Raw genomic sequence first — 16,186 nt, forward strand, 5'->3', positions numbered from 1 at the left:
TCATATGGTGTGTTTAATATCGGTCTGCACCTGTCTTTTATACTGTACAGTTAGGTCCATAAATATTTGGACAGAGACAACTTTTTTCAGATTTTGGTTCTGTACATTACCACAATGAATTTGAAATGAAACAACTCCGATGCAGTTGAAGTGCAGACTTTCATCTTTAATTCATTGGGGTGAACAAAACGATTGCATAAAAATGTGAGGCAACTAAAGCATTTTTTGAACACAATCCCTTCGTTACAGGAGCTCAAAAGTAATTGGACAAATGAAATAACTGGAAATCAAATGTTCATTTCTAATACTTGGTTGAAAACCCTTTGCTGGCAATGACAGCCTGAAGTCTTGAACTCATGGACATCACTAGATGTTGGGTTTCCTCCTTTTTAATGCTCTGCCAGGCCTTTCAGTTGCTGTTTGTTTGTGGGCCTTTCTGTCTGAAGTTTAGTCTTCAACAAGTGAAATGCCTGCTCAGTTGAGTTAAGATCAGGTGACTGACTTGGCCATTCCAGAATTTTCCACTTCTTTGCTTTAATAAACTCTTGGGTTGCTTTGGCTGTATGTTTTGGGTCATTGTCCATCTGTATCATGAATCAATTTGACTGCTGTATTTAGCTGGATTTGAGCAGACAGTATGTCTCTGAACACCTCAGAATTCATTCGGCTGCTTCTGTCCTGTGTCACATCATCAATAAACACGAGTGTCCCAGTGCCACTGGCAGCCATCACACTGCCTCCCTCCACCGTGTTTTACAGATGATGTGCTATGCTTTGGATAATGAGCTGTTCCACGCCTTCTCCATACTTTTTTCTTGCCATCATTCTGGTAGAGGTTGATCTTGGTTTCATCTGTCCAAAGAATGTTTTTTCAGAACTGTGTTGGCTTTTTTAGATTTTCTTTAGCAAAGTCCAATCTAGCCTTTCTATTCTTGAGGCTTATGAGTGGCTTGCACCTTGCAGTTCACCCTCTGGATTGACTTTCATGCAGTCTTCTCTTTATGGTAGACTTGGATATCGATACGCCCGCCTACCCCCTGGAGAGTGTTGTTCACTTGGTTGGCTGTTGTGAAGGGGTTTCTCTTAGATAGATAGATAGATAGATAGATAGATAGATAGATAGATAGATAGATAGATAGATAGATAGATAGATAGATAGATAGATAGATCCATCCATCCATCCATCCATCCATCCATCCATCCATCCATCCATTCATCCATCCATCCATCCATCCATCCATCCATCCATCCATCCATCAATTCAATTTTATTTGTCATTTAGCAGAACATCCAAGATGTGCTGCAGAACGAAAATACGATGCACAAGACATTAATAAAAACACATAGTTAAAATCAGCCTACAATAAAATACTAAAATGCTTCATTTAAAAGACGAACGGCAGTAGGAAAAAAACTGTTTTTAAACCTGGTAGTTCTACATTTCAGGCTGCGGTACCTTCTGCTTGAGGGCATGAGGGAAAAGAGTTCAGAGGCAGGATAAGTAGGGTCTCTAGAAATCCGCACAGCTCTGGCCAGACAGCGTTGTTTTGCCAAATCTTGTACATTTGGCAACGGGGCTCCAATGATCCTCTCCGCAGCCCTCACCACTTTCCTCAGTGCTTTCCAGTCCGAAGCGCTGCAGCTCTCCTGCCACAGAGAGCTGCTGCTGGTTAGCACGCTCTCTATGGTCCCTCTGTAAAAAGTGGTGAGGACTGACTTACTGAGATGGGCCCTCTTTAGCCTCCGCAGAAAGATCAAGCGCTGGTGAGCTTTCTTGATGACGGAGGAGGTGTGCAGGGACCAGGTGAGGTTGTTCGTCACATTTACTCCCAGGAACTTAATAGACTGCACAATTTCCACAGCAGTGTTCTTAATGTAGACCGGGATGTGTATCAGCTGTTTCTTCCTGAAGTCGATCACCAGTTCTTTTGTTTTTTCGACATTCAGTATCAGATTGTTTTTATCACACCATTCCACAAATGACTTCACCTCCTCTCTGTAATCCCCTTCCCCGTCACCTCGAATGAGACCCACCACTGTTGTGTCGTCCGCATACTTAATAATTTGGTTTGTGCTGAACTTGGCACAACAATCGTGGGTCATGAGCGTGAAGAGGAGGGGACTTAGAACACACCCCTGTGGAGAACCTGTGCTCAAGGAGATGGTATCTGATTTATTCTTTCCTACCCGTACGTACTGTGGCCTATCCATTAGAAAGTCCAATATCCAGTTTTGCAGAGGTATGCCCAGTCCCAATGGGCCCAGTTTGCTGATCAAATTCTGAGGGATGATGGTATTAAAAGCCGAACTAAAATCAACAAACAACATGCGGACCATAGCGTCTCTATTCTCCAGATGTTCCAATGAAAAATGGAGTGCAATAGATATGGCATCCTCTGTGGCACGGTTGGAGCGGTAGGCGAATTGGAGTGGGTCAAAAGAGGAGGGTAGGACAGAAGTAATGTGGTCCTTGATCAGCCTCTCGAAACATTTCATCACTATTGATGTTAAGGCTACAGGGCGATAGTCATTCATGGTTGTGACTATGGGTTTTTTCGGAACTGGGATGATTTCTGAGGTTTTAAAGCAAGATGGCACAACAGCTTGACACAGAGAGATGTTAAATATATCCGTAAGGACATGTGTCAGCTGCTCCGCACATCCTTTGAGTACACAACCTGGTATCTGGTCTGGTCCCGCAGCTTTCCTTGGATTAATTCTCCTCAAAGTCCGTAGAACATCATCCGGTTCCAGACACAGTGCCTTCTCATCAGGATGAGGGGTGGCCTTCACTGGTGATGTATCATTCAATGCTTCAAACCGTCCAAAGTACTTATTTAGGTCATTCAGGAAGTTGAAGCTATCATCACAGGGGTAAGAAACTGTTTTGTAATCTGTCACAGATTTAATCCCCTGCCACAATCTTCTGCTGTTCCTGTGATCTTGAAAATGACTCTCTATTTTCTTTCCATGAGCCCTTTTAGCTTTTCTAATAGCTTTATTTAGGTTGGCTCTTGCTGTTCTAAGGGCAGCTATATCTCCAGATTTAAAAGCACAGTTTCTCTCTTTCAGCAAAACTCGCACCTCAGTAGTCACCCACGGTTTATCATTTGCCCTGACAATGATGTTTTTGGTGACGCAGACATCCTCCATGCACTTGTTTATGTAGCCAAACACAGCCTCTGCATATTCATTTATGTCTATCCTTTGATCTGTGGTAGCTGCCTCACTGAACACAGACCAGTCAGTGCACTCAAAACAATCCTGTAGTGCATTCATGGCTTCTTCTGGCCAAACTCTCACCTGTTTGAGTGATGGTTTTGATCTGATGAGCACAGGTCTATATGCTGGGATTAGCATAATAGAGATGTGGTCTGATGAGCCAAGATGGGGACGTGGGGATGCTTTGAATGCTCCTTTAATGTTGGTGTAGACATGATCCAATATATTGGTTCCTCGAGTTGCAAAATCCACATGTTGGTAAAAATGGGGTAAACCTCTCTTCATGTTTGCCTGGTTAAAATCCCCAGCAACGATGACTACTCCCTCTGGATGTGTGGTTTGCAAATCGTTGATACAGTGGCAGAGTGTGTCAATGGCTGCCTTGGTGTCAGCGTCAGGGGGAATATAAACAGCTACTATAAGTACAACGGAAAATTCCCGTGGCAAATAAAAAGGCCGGCATTTAACTACCAAAAACTCAGTGTCCGGAGAGCAACATGTGTGGATTATTTTTGAGTCAACACACCATCTGTTGTTTATGTAGATGATGATACCTCCGCCCCGTGTTTTGCCGCTGAGACTGCTGCTCCTGTCTGCCCGATGAATCGTTAGCCCCTCCAGGCTAATAGCAGTGTTGGTTGTGGAGTCGGTGAGCCAGGACTCCGTAAAGACAAAAGCACAGCAATCCTTAATCTCCCGCTTCGATGTTAAATCCAACCGAATGTAGTCCAATTTATTCTCCAGTGAGCGGATATTTGCCACCAAGATCGATGGTAGTGGCGTTCTGCATGGATTAGCTTTAGCTTTAACGCTGAGCCCACCGCGGACACCTCGCTTTTGTTTACGCATACACCGCCGCCGTCTTGTTCTCAAGGCGCGGATAGCACAGGTAGATAATATGGGTGCTAGACTGGCCTCACCGCTCGTCCGCAGCAGTCCAAATTCTTTCAGTAGAACCATGGTATTTGGATTTACTAGTCCTTTATCCTGTTCCGTACCCAATGACAGAAGGTTTAGACGAGTATATGTCTGAATTTCCATGTTGAGTGACATTAAATCACTATAAAGAATGTGTTTTTATCATGAGCCCGTGCAGCCGCAGCCTGCGTGGCGCCGCCAGTCGTTTTGGGGACATACATACATACATACATACATACTTTATTAATCCCAGGGGGAAATTCACATACTCCAGCAGCAAAAAATATTAAATTAAAGAGTGATAAAAAATGCAGGTAAAAAACAGACAATAACTTGAATAATGTTCAATGTTTACCCCCTCTGGTGGAATTGAAGAGTCGCATAGTTTGGGGGAGGAATGATCTTCTCAGTCTGTCAGTGGAGCAGGACAGTGACAGCAGTCTGTCACTGAAACTGCTCCTCTGTCTGGAGATGACATTGTTTAATGGATGTAGTGGATTCTCCATAATTGATAGGAGCCTCTTGAGTGCCCGTTGCTCTGCTACGGATGTCAAACCGTCCAGCTCTATGCCAACAATAGAGCCTGCCTTCCTCACCAGTTTGTCCAGACGTGAGGCATCCTTCTTCTTAATGCTGCCTCCCCAGCACACCACTGCGTAGAAGAGGGCACTCGCCACAACCATCTGATAGAACATCTGCAGCATCTTACTGCAGATGTTGAAGGATGCCAGTCTTCTAAGAAATTACTGGCGGCTCTGTCCTTTCTTGCACAGAGAATCAGTATTGGCAGTCCAGTCCAATTTATCGTCCAGCTGCACTCCCAGGTATTTATAGATCTGTACCCTCTGCACACAGTCACCTCTGATGATCACGGGGTCCATGAGGGGCCTGGGTCTCCTAAAATCCACCACCAGTTCCTTGGTTTTGCTGGTGTTCAGTTGTAGGTGGTTTAAGTCGCACCATTTAACAAAGTCCTTGATGAGGTTTCTATACTCCTCCTCCTGCCCACTCCTGATGCAGCCCACGATAGCAGTGTCGTCAGCAAACTTTTGCACGTGGCAGGACTCCGAGTTGTATTGGAAGTCTGATGTATATAGGCTGAACAGGACCGGAGAAAGTACAGCCCCCCATTGCGGCGCTCCTGTGTTGCTGACCACAATGTCAGATCTGCAATTCCCGAGACGCACATACTGAGGTCTGTTTGTAAGATAGTCCACGATCCATGCCACCAGGCATGAATCTACTCCCATCTCTGTCAGCTTGTCCCTAAGGAGCAGAGGTTGGATGGTGTTGAAGGCGCTAGAGAAGTCTAGAAACATAATTCTTACTGCGCCATTGCCTCTGTCCAAGTGGGAGAGGGATCGGTGTAGCATGTAGATGATGGCATCTTCCGCTCCCACCTTCTCCTGGTATGCGAACTGCAGAGGGTCGAGGGCGTGTTGGACCTGTGGCCTCAGGTGGTGAAGCAGCAGCCGCTCCATGGTCTTCATCACATGTGATGTTAGAGCGACAGGCCGGAAGTCATTCAGCTCACCAGGACGTGATACCTTTGGGACTGGGGTGATGCAAGATGTTTTCCAAAGCCTCGGAACTTTCCCCTGTTCCAGGCTCAGGTTGAAGATGCGCTGTAGAGGACCCCCCAGCTCTGATGCACAGACCTTCAGCAGTCGTGGCGATACTCCATCTGGACCTGCTGCTTTGCTGGCACGAAGTTTCCTCAGCTCTCTGCTCACTTGTGCTGCTGTAATTGTGGGTGGGGATGTCTCTCCTATGTTGGTATCAGCAGAAGGATGTGTAGAGAGTGCAGTACTCCGAGGTGAGAGTGGGTTAGGGTGGTCAAACCTGTTAAAGAAGATGTTCATTTGGTTTGCTCTCTTCACGTCTCTCTCGATGGTGGTACCCCGCTTTGAGCTGCAGCCAGTGATGATCTTCATCCCATCCCACACTTCCTTCATGCTGTTGTTCTGCAACTTCTGCTCCAGCTTTCTCCTGTACTGCTCTTTCACCGCCCTGAGCTGGACTCGGAGTTCCTTCTGCACGCGCTTGAGCTCATGCTGATCACCGTCTTTAAAGGCCCTTTTCTTTTGGTTCAAAAGGCCCTTGATGTCACTTGTAATCCATGGCTTGTTGTTAGCATAGCAGCGTGCAGTTCTTACTGGAACTACAATCTCCATACAGAAGTTGATGTAGTCAGTAGTGCAGTCAACAACTTCCTCAATGTTCTCACTATGAGATCCTGCAGGATATCCCAGTCTGTAGTTCCAAAACATTGTCTCAGAGCATTCTCAGCCTCCGGGGTCCACTTCCTGAATGATCGTGTGGTTGTAGGTAGGACTCTAACTTTTGGTTTGTATTGAGGCTGAAGCAGAACCAGGTTATGATCTCCTTTCCCAAGCGCAGGCAGCGGGGTGGCACTGTATGCGTCTTTAACGTTTGCATACAGTAAATCAATAGTCTTATTTCCCCGGGTGTTGCAGTCCACATACTGGGAGAATGCAGGTAATGTTTTGTCCAGCGTCACATGGTTAAAGTCTCCAGCGATTAGCACAAGTGCCTTGGGGTGCTGCGTTTGTAACTTAGCAACAGCAGAATGGATGATGTCACTCGCTATCTCCACGTCCGCCCGAGGAGGAATATACACGATGACAACAGTGACGTGTCCAAACTCTCTGGGCAAGTAATAGGGACGCAGACTTACGGCCAACAGTTCGATGTCCCTGCAGCAAGTGGAGATTTTGACTTTAACATGTCCGGAGTTACACCACCGTGTATTAACATAGAGAGTGAGTCCTCCTCCTTTGTGCTTCCCACAGGTACTTGCATCTCTGTCCGCTCTAACTGTGCTAAACCCGGGTAGCTCCACATTAGCATCTGGGATGGTCTTAGTTAGCCACGTTTCGCAGAAACACAACAAACTGCATTCTCTGCACTCTCTTCACCATGTAAATGATTCTGCGATCATCCACCACTGTTGTCTTCCGTGGACGTCCAGGTCTTTTTGCGTTGCTGAGTTCACCAGTGTTTGCTTTCTTTCTCAGGATGGACCAAACTGTAGATTTTGCCACTCGTAATATTGGAGCAATTTCTCGGATAGATTTTTTCTGATGGCTTCTTTCACCTGCATGGAGAGCTCTTTTGACCGCATGTTGTCTGTTCACAGCAAAATCTTCCACATGCAAGCACCACACCTCAAATCAACTCCAGGCCTTTTGTCTGCTTAATTGATATGACATAACAACGGACTTGACCACACCTGCCCATGAAATAGCCTTTGAGTCAATTGTCCAATTACTTTTGAGCCCCTGAAATGAAGTGATTGTGTTCAAAAAATACTTTAGTTGCCTCACATTTTTATGTAATCGTTTTGTTCACCCCACTGAATTAAAGCTGAAAGTCTGCACTTCAACTGCATCTGAGTTGTTTCATTTCAAATTCATTGTGGTAATGTACAGAACCAAAATGAGAAAAAAGTTGTCTCTGTCCAAATATTTATGGACCTAACTCTATCTATCTATCTATCTATCTATCTATCTATCTATCTATCTATCTATCTATCTATCTATCTATCTATCTATCTATATTATATAGTGCCTTTCACATCTATCTATCTATCTATCTATCTATCTATCTATCTATCTATCTATCTATCTATCTATCTATCTATCTATCTATCTATCTATCTATCTATCCAATTAAATACAACAGTGAGTCAACCCATCATTTATGAAACTGTAGCATAAAGGAAGTGTAATCAGAAAACCTGAGATATGAGTTGGGCACAGAGAGAGTTTGTAAAAACAAGATCCAGTTTGTTGTTCTCGCCCCTTCCTGAAAACTTTATGCATTGATAAAATTTGAGGAGAAAGGTCGGTGGCGCAGTGGTAGTGCTGCTGCCTCGCAGTTAGGAGACCTGGGTTCGCTTCCCGGGTCCACCCTGCATGGAGTTTGCATGTTCTCCCCGTGTCTGCGTGGGTTCCTCCGGGCGCTCCAGTTTCCTCCCACAGTCCAAAGACATGCAGGTTAGGTGGATTGGTGATTCTAAATTGGCCCTAGTGTGTGGGTGTGTTTGTGTGTGTCCTGCGGTGGGTTGGCACCCTGCCCAGGATTGGTTCCCTGCCTTGTGCCCTGTGTTGGCTGAGATTGGCTCCAGCAGACCCCCGTGACCCTGTGTTCGGATTCAGCGGGTTGGAAAATGGATGGATGGATGGATGGTCATCAAGTTCATAGAATTAAAATCTCTAGTCTTAATAGTAAAACCACCAGGATGCACCTCTATAACAATCCCATAGAGTACTGGGAGTTAAAGCAGATGGAGTGTCAAAAGGACAAAGGGGAGAGCTATACAAGGCCCCAGGACTGAGATAGTATCATGAGCTGGCTTTGCTACTGCCACTACTGTGTCCTCTCGTGTTGCCTGCTTCTGTTGCTCCCCTTAAGCTGCTTTCATTTCTAATTAACCTTCCCTTCAGTGTCCTGATCATTTGCACAAAAAAAAATGCACAGAGCTTCACAAATGAATGTCAAGGAATGACTGATGTCTTCTTTTTCGACTTCCTAACTGGAATTTGCATTCCTCGGATTCAGTTGTACATTGGGATTTTGTTTTTTTTGGTGAATTGTACTCGAAGCACTTGCAGGAGTCACAGCTGCCATACATGCTGTCAAGAGTTCATCTTACAATACTGTCTTGAAAGCTGTTTAGATTCCTCTGGAAATTGCTTGCGTGCCGTCAAATTTATGATTTTAATTCTTTCCCTCAGAATGCATGCAAATGAGCCCCAGGAGCCAGGCAGTCAGTCGAAGGGAGCGTTGTTAAGTTATACGAATGTCTTAATAAAGGCAAGACACGTCCAGGCCGAAATGTACCGGCAAAAAAAAAAAAAAAATGCCTCACAAATGGATGGCCGTACTTGACTTGCGAGAGGTTATATTTTCATTAAATAAGATTAAATGTGCTTGGCAGTTACGATTCAGACTTTTCCTTACAGGTCAGCAGATCTCTATGATTATTTTCCATCTCTTTCTCTCAGTGTTTTCTCGCCTAATGTTCAGCTGGCGTATTATACTGTAGGTATATGCCATTAAGCTCACTTGGGGTTTCTTAGCTTACCTGCGTAAGCACTACTTAAAGATGCTATAAAACTCGGCAGTGTTATTGCCAGACTGCTGTCCACAAAAAGGTTTTTGTTTGTTCTTTTTTTTTATTATTTTATTTACTACCAACTGAATGTTTAGTTCACTGATTATAAAAGCCATCTGGAATAAAGTCATCTGTCGTGCAGAGGTTGGTGACCGGGAATTTTTATTTTCCTCCTCTGTAGTGCAACCCAGAAAACAAATGATACTTGCGAAACTAAAGGGTGAAGTGCGATTTTACCACATTTTCTTTATTTCTTCTGTGTAAAATACAGTAATACATTTGACACTTTATTGCCTACATAAGGTAGCGTTTGTATTTGCTTATTACTACCATATTGGTGTAAATACAGTCATACATTAGAACAGACTGAGCAGTGTGTGGAAGTGTGCCACTGATGTACTGCGCTTTATGATTTGAGTTGTGAAAGGGTTAAAGCTTTAGCGGCTTAAGTCTCGTGACATCACGAATAATAAACTCTCCTTTTTTTTTCCTCCAGCTTGGCTCCTCCTCCTCAGTGCCTTTCTCCTCAATTTTTTCTCAGCTGTTTATGACTGTCGTAGTTCCTCTTATAGTTGGACAGGTAAGGCATTCGCTTTTCACGTCTCTTCCTTTCAGTCATATGGTGATTTGATGTGTAAGAATTCCACCACCTCTGAACAAAGTTTGATAGGACAACTGCATTCTTAAGCCTCTTAATTTTATCATGTAATTTTGTGTTGTTTCTTCTTTTATTACTCCTATTAGGGTTTTATTTGATTTAATTTTTTTTTTTGGTGGAACATAGAATCTAATTCTGGTGCATACAAGAAGAATGTAGAAAGAGCTTTGGGAGATAGAGGATTAAAGATGGATAGGAAGAAGAAAGAATATTTGAGGGTTAATGATGATCAGAATTCAGAAGTTAGACTCCAGTAGAGAGGACAAATTTCAATATCTTAGGTCAGTGGTGTAGTGCAAGATGGAGAATTAGATGCAGAGATAACCCATTGAGTGCAGTGTGGATGGAACAATTGGAAGAAGGGATCAGGGGTATTGTGTGATTGAAGAATTAAGGTGATGGTTAAACGTAAGTTTTTTAAGATGCTGGTAAGACCAGGAATAATGTAGATAGATAGATAGATAGATAGATAGATAGATAGATAGATAGATAGATAGATAGATAGATAGATAGATAGATAGATAGATAGATAGATAGATAGATAGATAGATAGATAGATAGATAGATAGATACTTTATTAATCCCAAGGGGAAATTCACATACTCCAGCAGCAGCATACGGATAAAAAACAATATTAAATAAAGGAGTGATAACAATGCAGGTATAACAGACAATAACTTTGTATAATGTTAACGTTTACCCCCCCGGGTGGAATTGAAATGTCACATAGTGTGATGGAGGAACGATCTCCTCAGTCTGTCAGTGGAGCAGGACGGTGACAGCAGTCTTTCGCTGAAGCTGCTCCTCTGTCTGGAGATGATCCTGCTCAGTGGATGCAGTGGATTCTCCATGATTGACAGGAGTCTGCTCAGCGCCCGTCGCTCTGTCACAGATGTTAAACTGTCCAGCTCCATGCCTACAATAGAGCCTGCCTTCCTCACCAGTCTGTCCAGGCGTGAGGCGTCTTTCTTCTTTATGCTGCCTCCCCAGCACACCACCGCGTAGAAGAAGGCGCTCGCCACAACTGACTGATAGAACATCTGCAGCATCTTATTGCAGATGTTGAAGGACACCAGCCTTCTAAGGAAGTATAGTCGGCTCTGTCCTCTCCTACACAGATCATCAGTATTGGCAGTACGAGGTCCTACACCACAAAAAAAAATGAGACTGTGCCTGTAAATCTTGTTTATTTAACAAATTAAGAAAGTTTACTGCGGTTACCTTCAAAATCAGGGGTCCTCAAACACGGTCCTGGAGGGCTGCAGTTTCTGCAGATTTTTGCTCCAACCCAATTGCTTAATAAGAATAATAATTCTTTATTTATTTGTCACATGCATAGTTGTACAGGACAACAAGCAGTGAAATGCATCTTTTCACATACCCCTTGGGGTCAGAGCACAGGGTCAGCCGTTGTACAGCACCTCTGGAGCAATTGAAGGTTAAGGGCCTTGCTCAAGGTTCTTACATTTACATCATTTACATTTACATCATTTAGCAGACGCTCTTATTCAGAGCGACTTACAACAGTGTTTGTTAGTTTTTTTCGCATACCCCCTTGGGGTCAGAGCGCAGGGTCAGCCATTGTACAGCGCCCCCTGGAGCAATTACAGGTTAAGGGCCCAGCAGAGTAGGATCTCTTTTGGCACTGACGGGGATTCGAACCGGCAACCTTCGGGATACCAGCGCAGATCCTTAGCCTCAGAGCCACCACTCCGCTCCCTAGCACTTATTGCTCAAGTAACACTTCTGCTTCATTTTAGTTGTCTCGCTCGTTAAGATTTTGAGCCCTTATTGCTTATTTTAGTCGTAAACAGCAGTATTCTTGGTTTTTAATTGCTCCTAATTAGCAATAACATGCAAATGACAAAAGAGGACCAGCATTTCTCCATTTAGCTTGTTACCATTTACACCTCTGTGTGTATTTATCATGCACTATTGGGTTTAATTAAATACTTGGAAGGAAAGTGAAGAGAAGAAAAGTGAAGGACTGAGAATCACTCGTCCATTTTAGCCTTCAAATCATTTGGATGATCTCCTTAGAAAGGGGAACAAAATCTAAGATATGAGAATGACCTGACACAGCAGAGTTAAAGCAACTAACAAGCCATGAAATTAAATTATTGGCAAGAATTGCTTTCTAATTAAGCAACCGGGTTAGAACAAAAACCTGCAGCCACTGCGGCCCTCCAGGACTGTGATTGAGGACCCCTGTTCAAAATAATTCCCTTCTGAGTTGACACGCAGCTGCATCCAATGCCGCCAACGTTCAGAGCAATTCCGCAGGTCATTTTCTGAAAGGCTGTTGAGGATCTCCGTTGTTTTTGCTTTCACATCTTCTACCAACAAAAAATGGGTTCTTGAGCACCGGCTTTTGCCATTCAAAAACGCGTGCACAAGACATGCGCTTTCACAGTAAGCCTCAGTCAATAATGAAAATTTTTCCATCACAGACTTCTTCATTTTCACAAGAAAGTTGATGTTAATTCGCTGTTCACTCTTACACTCTGTTTTCCGAACAAAAGTATGAAAACATCTGTATTTGAACATGCGTCCACTCGTACTGAGTGAAACCATCGAGTTGAGCCTTTTCTTAATGTTGACAAGTTAGAACAGGTTCTATAACCATCTCTTTGTTTCTCCCCTCCCACTCTTGTTTTCCCGAGCTATAGGGTTTGTATGTCAAACCTCGTGTGCAGCTGAGATGGGGGCAGTCAAGGGAGTGCAGAAGAAGTTGGATGTGTCAGAAATGAGAATGTTGAGATGGATGTGTGGAGTTACAAAAAAGGACAGAATAAGAAATGAGACCATCAGATGTACACCGAAAGTAGGAGAGAAATCTAAGAAAGTGAAGGAAAGTAAGCTGAAGTGACATGGGATGACAAGAGTCCATGAATGCGTGGGCAAAGGGTGATGGGAATGGAAGTGCAAGGGAGGCCAAAGTGCAGGTGGAAGCATAAAGTAAAAGAAGATCTGAAGGAAAAGAGCTTGACTGGCGAGGAGGTGCAGGACTGAGTTGTTTGGGAAAGTCTGATCAAGCAGATCAACCCAACATATAAGTGGGAAAAGATGAAGAAGGCCAACTCTGATATTAGTTTCTGATATTACCAGATGCACTTAACATGAAAGGTGCCAACTAAACTCTTAGGTTATTTTCTTAATGGGCAATAGAAAGAAATTTCAAAACCAGCTGTTACCACCAACAACAACAAGAATGTATTTCTTGTATAGCCCAGAATGACACCAGGAATGCCACGGTGGGCTTTAGCAGGCCCTGTTTTTTGACAATTCCCCCCAGCTTTGGCTCTCTAAGAAGAACAGAAAAATTCCAAAAACAGTCCTTGTAGGGGAAAAAAATGGAAGAGATCTTGGAAAATACAATTTAGAGAGAGACCCCCTTCCAGGTAGGTTGGGCGTGTAATAGATGTGAGAAGATGGGGTCAATACAACCCACAAAACAGAACACAAGGAAATCTCTTCACAGAGTTAGATGGCCAATCTATCATTACTCCCTCAGAAATACAATACAACAGTGCAAACTACTTTGTTCTTGAATGGCACTCCTCGCCACATGCAGGCACAGAGCGCATCACTCAGTAAATACAGAATGGTCACATATGAGGATACAGATATGTTGAAATACATCAAAAACAAAGTAGAAGCTAATTAAGAGAAATGAAAAAACAACAATACGTGTCCATCAGCTTATTGTAGAACCACAGCCAGATTATAGAAGAGGAGTCAGACAAGCCAGACACAGTCAGAGTCCTGAGGACCTCGGTCAATAAGCAACCAACTATATTGCACCTAAGGAATCCATTCCTGGGCTCCCAATTCCCGGACATTTTTCATTCCTGAAACTGCTGTAATTGCCGGGAAAACAGGAACGGCCAAGCTCGCATACAGTACTGTGCAAAAGTTTTAGGCAGGTGTGAAAAAATGCTGTAAACAAAGAATGCTTTCAGAAATATAAATAATGATTGTTTATTGTTATCATTTACAAAATGCAAAGTGAGCGAACAAAAGAGAAATCTAAATCAAATCAATATTTGGTGTTCCTACCTTTTGCCTTCAAACCAGCATCAGTTCTTATAGGTCCACTTGCACAAAGTCAGGGATTTTGTAGGATTCTAGTCAGGTGTCTGATCCACCAATTCTACCAAACAGGTGCTAATGATCATCAATGTCACACGTAGGTTGAAACACAGTCATGAACTGAAACAGAAACAGCTGTGTAGGAGGCTTCAAACTGGGTGAGGAACAGCCAAACTCTGCTACCAAGGTGAGGTTGTGGAAGACAGTTTCAAGTCATGGCAAGATTGAGCACAGCAACAAGACACAAGGTAGTTCTACTGCATCAGCAAGGTCTCTCCCAGACAAAGATTTCAAAACTGACTGGGGTTTCAAGATGTGCTGTTCAACCTCTTTTGAAGAAGCACAAAGAAACGGGCAACGCTGAGGATCGTAGACACAGTGGTCGGCCAAGGAAACTTAGTGCAGCAGATGAAAGACACATCAAGCTTATTACCCTTCGAAATCGGAAGATGTCCAGTGCCATCAGCTCAGAACTGGCAGGAACCAGTGAGACCCAGGTACACCCATCTACTGTGTGGAGAAGTCTGGCCAGAAGTGGTCTTCATGGAAGAGTTGCAGCCAAAAAGCCATACCTCCGACGTGGAAACAAGGCCAAGTGACTCAAGTATGCATGAAAACATAGGAACTGGGGTGCAGAAAAATGGCAGCAGGTGCTCTGGACTGATGAGTCAAAATTTGAAATATTTGGCTGTAGCAGAAGGCAGTATGTTCATCAAAGGGCTGGAGAGCGGTACAATAATGAGTGTCTGCAGGCACCAGTGAAGCATGGTGGAAGTTCCTTGAACATTTGGGGCTGCATTTCTGCAAATGGAGTTGGAGATTTGGTCAGGATTAATGGTGTTCTCAATGCTGAGAAATACAGGAAGATACTTATCCATCATGCAATACCATCAGGGAAGCGTATGATTGGCCCCAAATTCATTCTTCAGCAGGACAATGACCCCAAACATACAGCCAAAGTCATTAAGAACTATCTTCAGCGTAAAGAAGAACAAGAAGTCCTGAAGTGATGGTATGGCCCCCACAGAGCCCTGATCTCAACATCATCGAGTGTGTCTGGGATTACATGAAGAGACAGAAGGATGTCAGGAAGCCTACATCCACAGAAGATCTGTGGTTAGTTCTCCAAGATGTTTGGAACAACCTACCAGCCGAGTTCCTTCAAAAACTGTGTGCAAGTGTACCTAGAAGAATTGATGCTGTTTTGAAGGCAAAGGGTGGTCACACCAAATATTGATTTGATTTAGATTTCTCTTTTGTTCATTCACTGAATTTTGTTGATTAATGAAAATAAATGATTAACACTTCCATTTTTGAAAGCATTTTTTGTTTACAGCATTTTTTCACACCTGCCTAAAACTTTTATACAGTACTGTATATAGCATGTAAAAGTGTAAAAATCGATCAAGAGATAACAGTTATAGTTGAAAATAATTAAGTGGCACAGTTTTTTTGGCCCACGATGTAGTGTGTTGCTCATTAATTCATTCAACAACAGACCAGCAGCAGTCAATCTCCCGGCCGACTGAGTACAGTGGACTGGGAGGCGTCTGCACTCTGCAGCTCACGAATGCCGGGACGGGGCAGAGTTCATTGACGTCTGTGCTGTTGACAGCTTTGAACAGCAACTTGAAATTGCAATGCGTTAGTCTGTTGCATGCGCATTATCTGTGCCAAGAAAGTTGCCATCACAGAATGATGACAAGAAACTGGATGCATCAGTAAAAGCTGAAATGGTGGTGTTTCAGAGCAACGGCAAGTGCGGCCGTTGTTTAGAACAAGTGTATCAGTATCTGATGACTGTGCTGCCTACTTCAGTGGAGGCAGAGTGCGCTTTCTCAGCGGCTGGCGTACTCTGCATGAAGGTGCACTCTTGCCTGGACGACCACACGCTGGACACGTTATGCTTTCTACACTCTTATTACCGCAACTAGCTAGATACATGTACTTATATGACAGCATGAACTGCTTGTAGTTAAGGTTAGTCTTTTATTGGTGTCAACATATTGCAGTAGTTTTATTAAAAATAAGTGTCGTTCGTTCTAAAACTGTTCACATGTGAGATGCCCGTGCACTGTCATCCCCGGGAGCCTGGGATTTTCGGGAATGACATGCGGGATTCCCGGGAATGGATTCCCTAATTGCACCCCACATAT

General features: G+C 43.6%; 1 protein-coding gene across 1 annotated transcript in view; it reads left to right on the top strand.

The window, feature by feature from the left end:
* slc10a7 (solute carrier family 10 member 7) overlaps positions 1-16,186 on the top strand; it is a 501,455-nt gene that overhangs the window by 374,933 nt on the left and 110,336 nt on the right. The window contains exon 7 of the mRNA XM_028802719.2: positions 9,777-9,860. Within this exon, the coding sequence (XP_028658552.1) occupies positions 9,777-9,860 (84 nt within the window). The remainder of the gene's footprint in view (positions 1-9,776; positions 9,861-16,186) is intronic.

Source organism: Erpetoichthys calabaricus, chromosome 5 (assembly GCF_900747795.2).
Source record: "Erpetoichthys calabaricus chromosome 5, fErpCal1.3, whole genome shotgun sequence".
Taxonomy (NCBI): domain Eukaryota; kingdom Metazoa; phylum Chordata; class Cladistia; order Polypteriformes; family Polypteridae; genus Erpetoichthys; species Erpetoichthys calabaricus.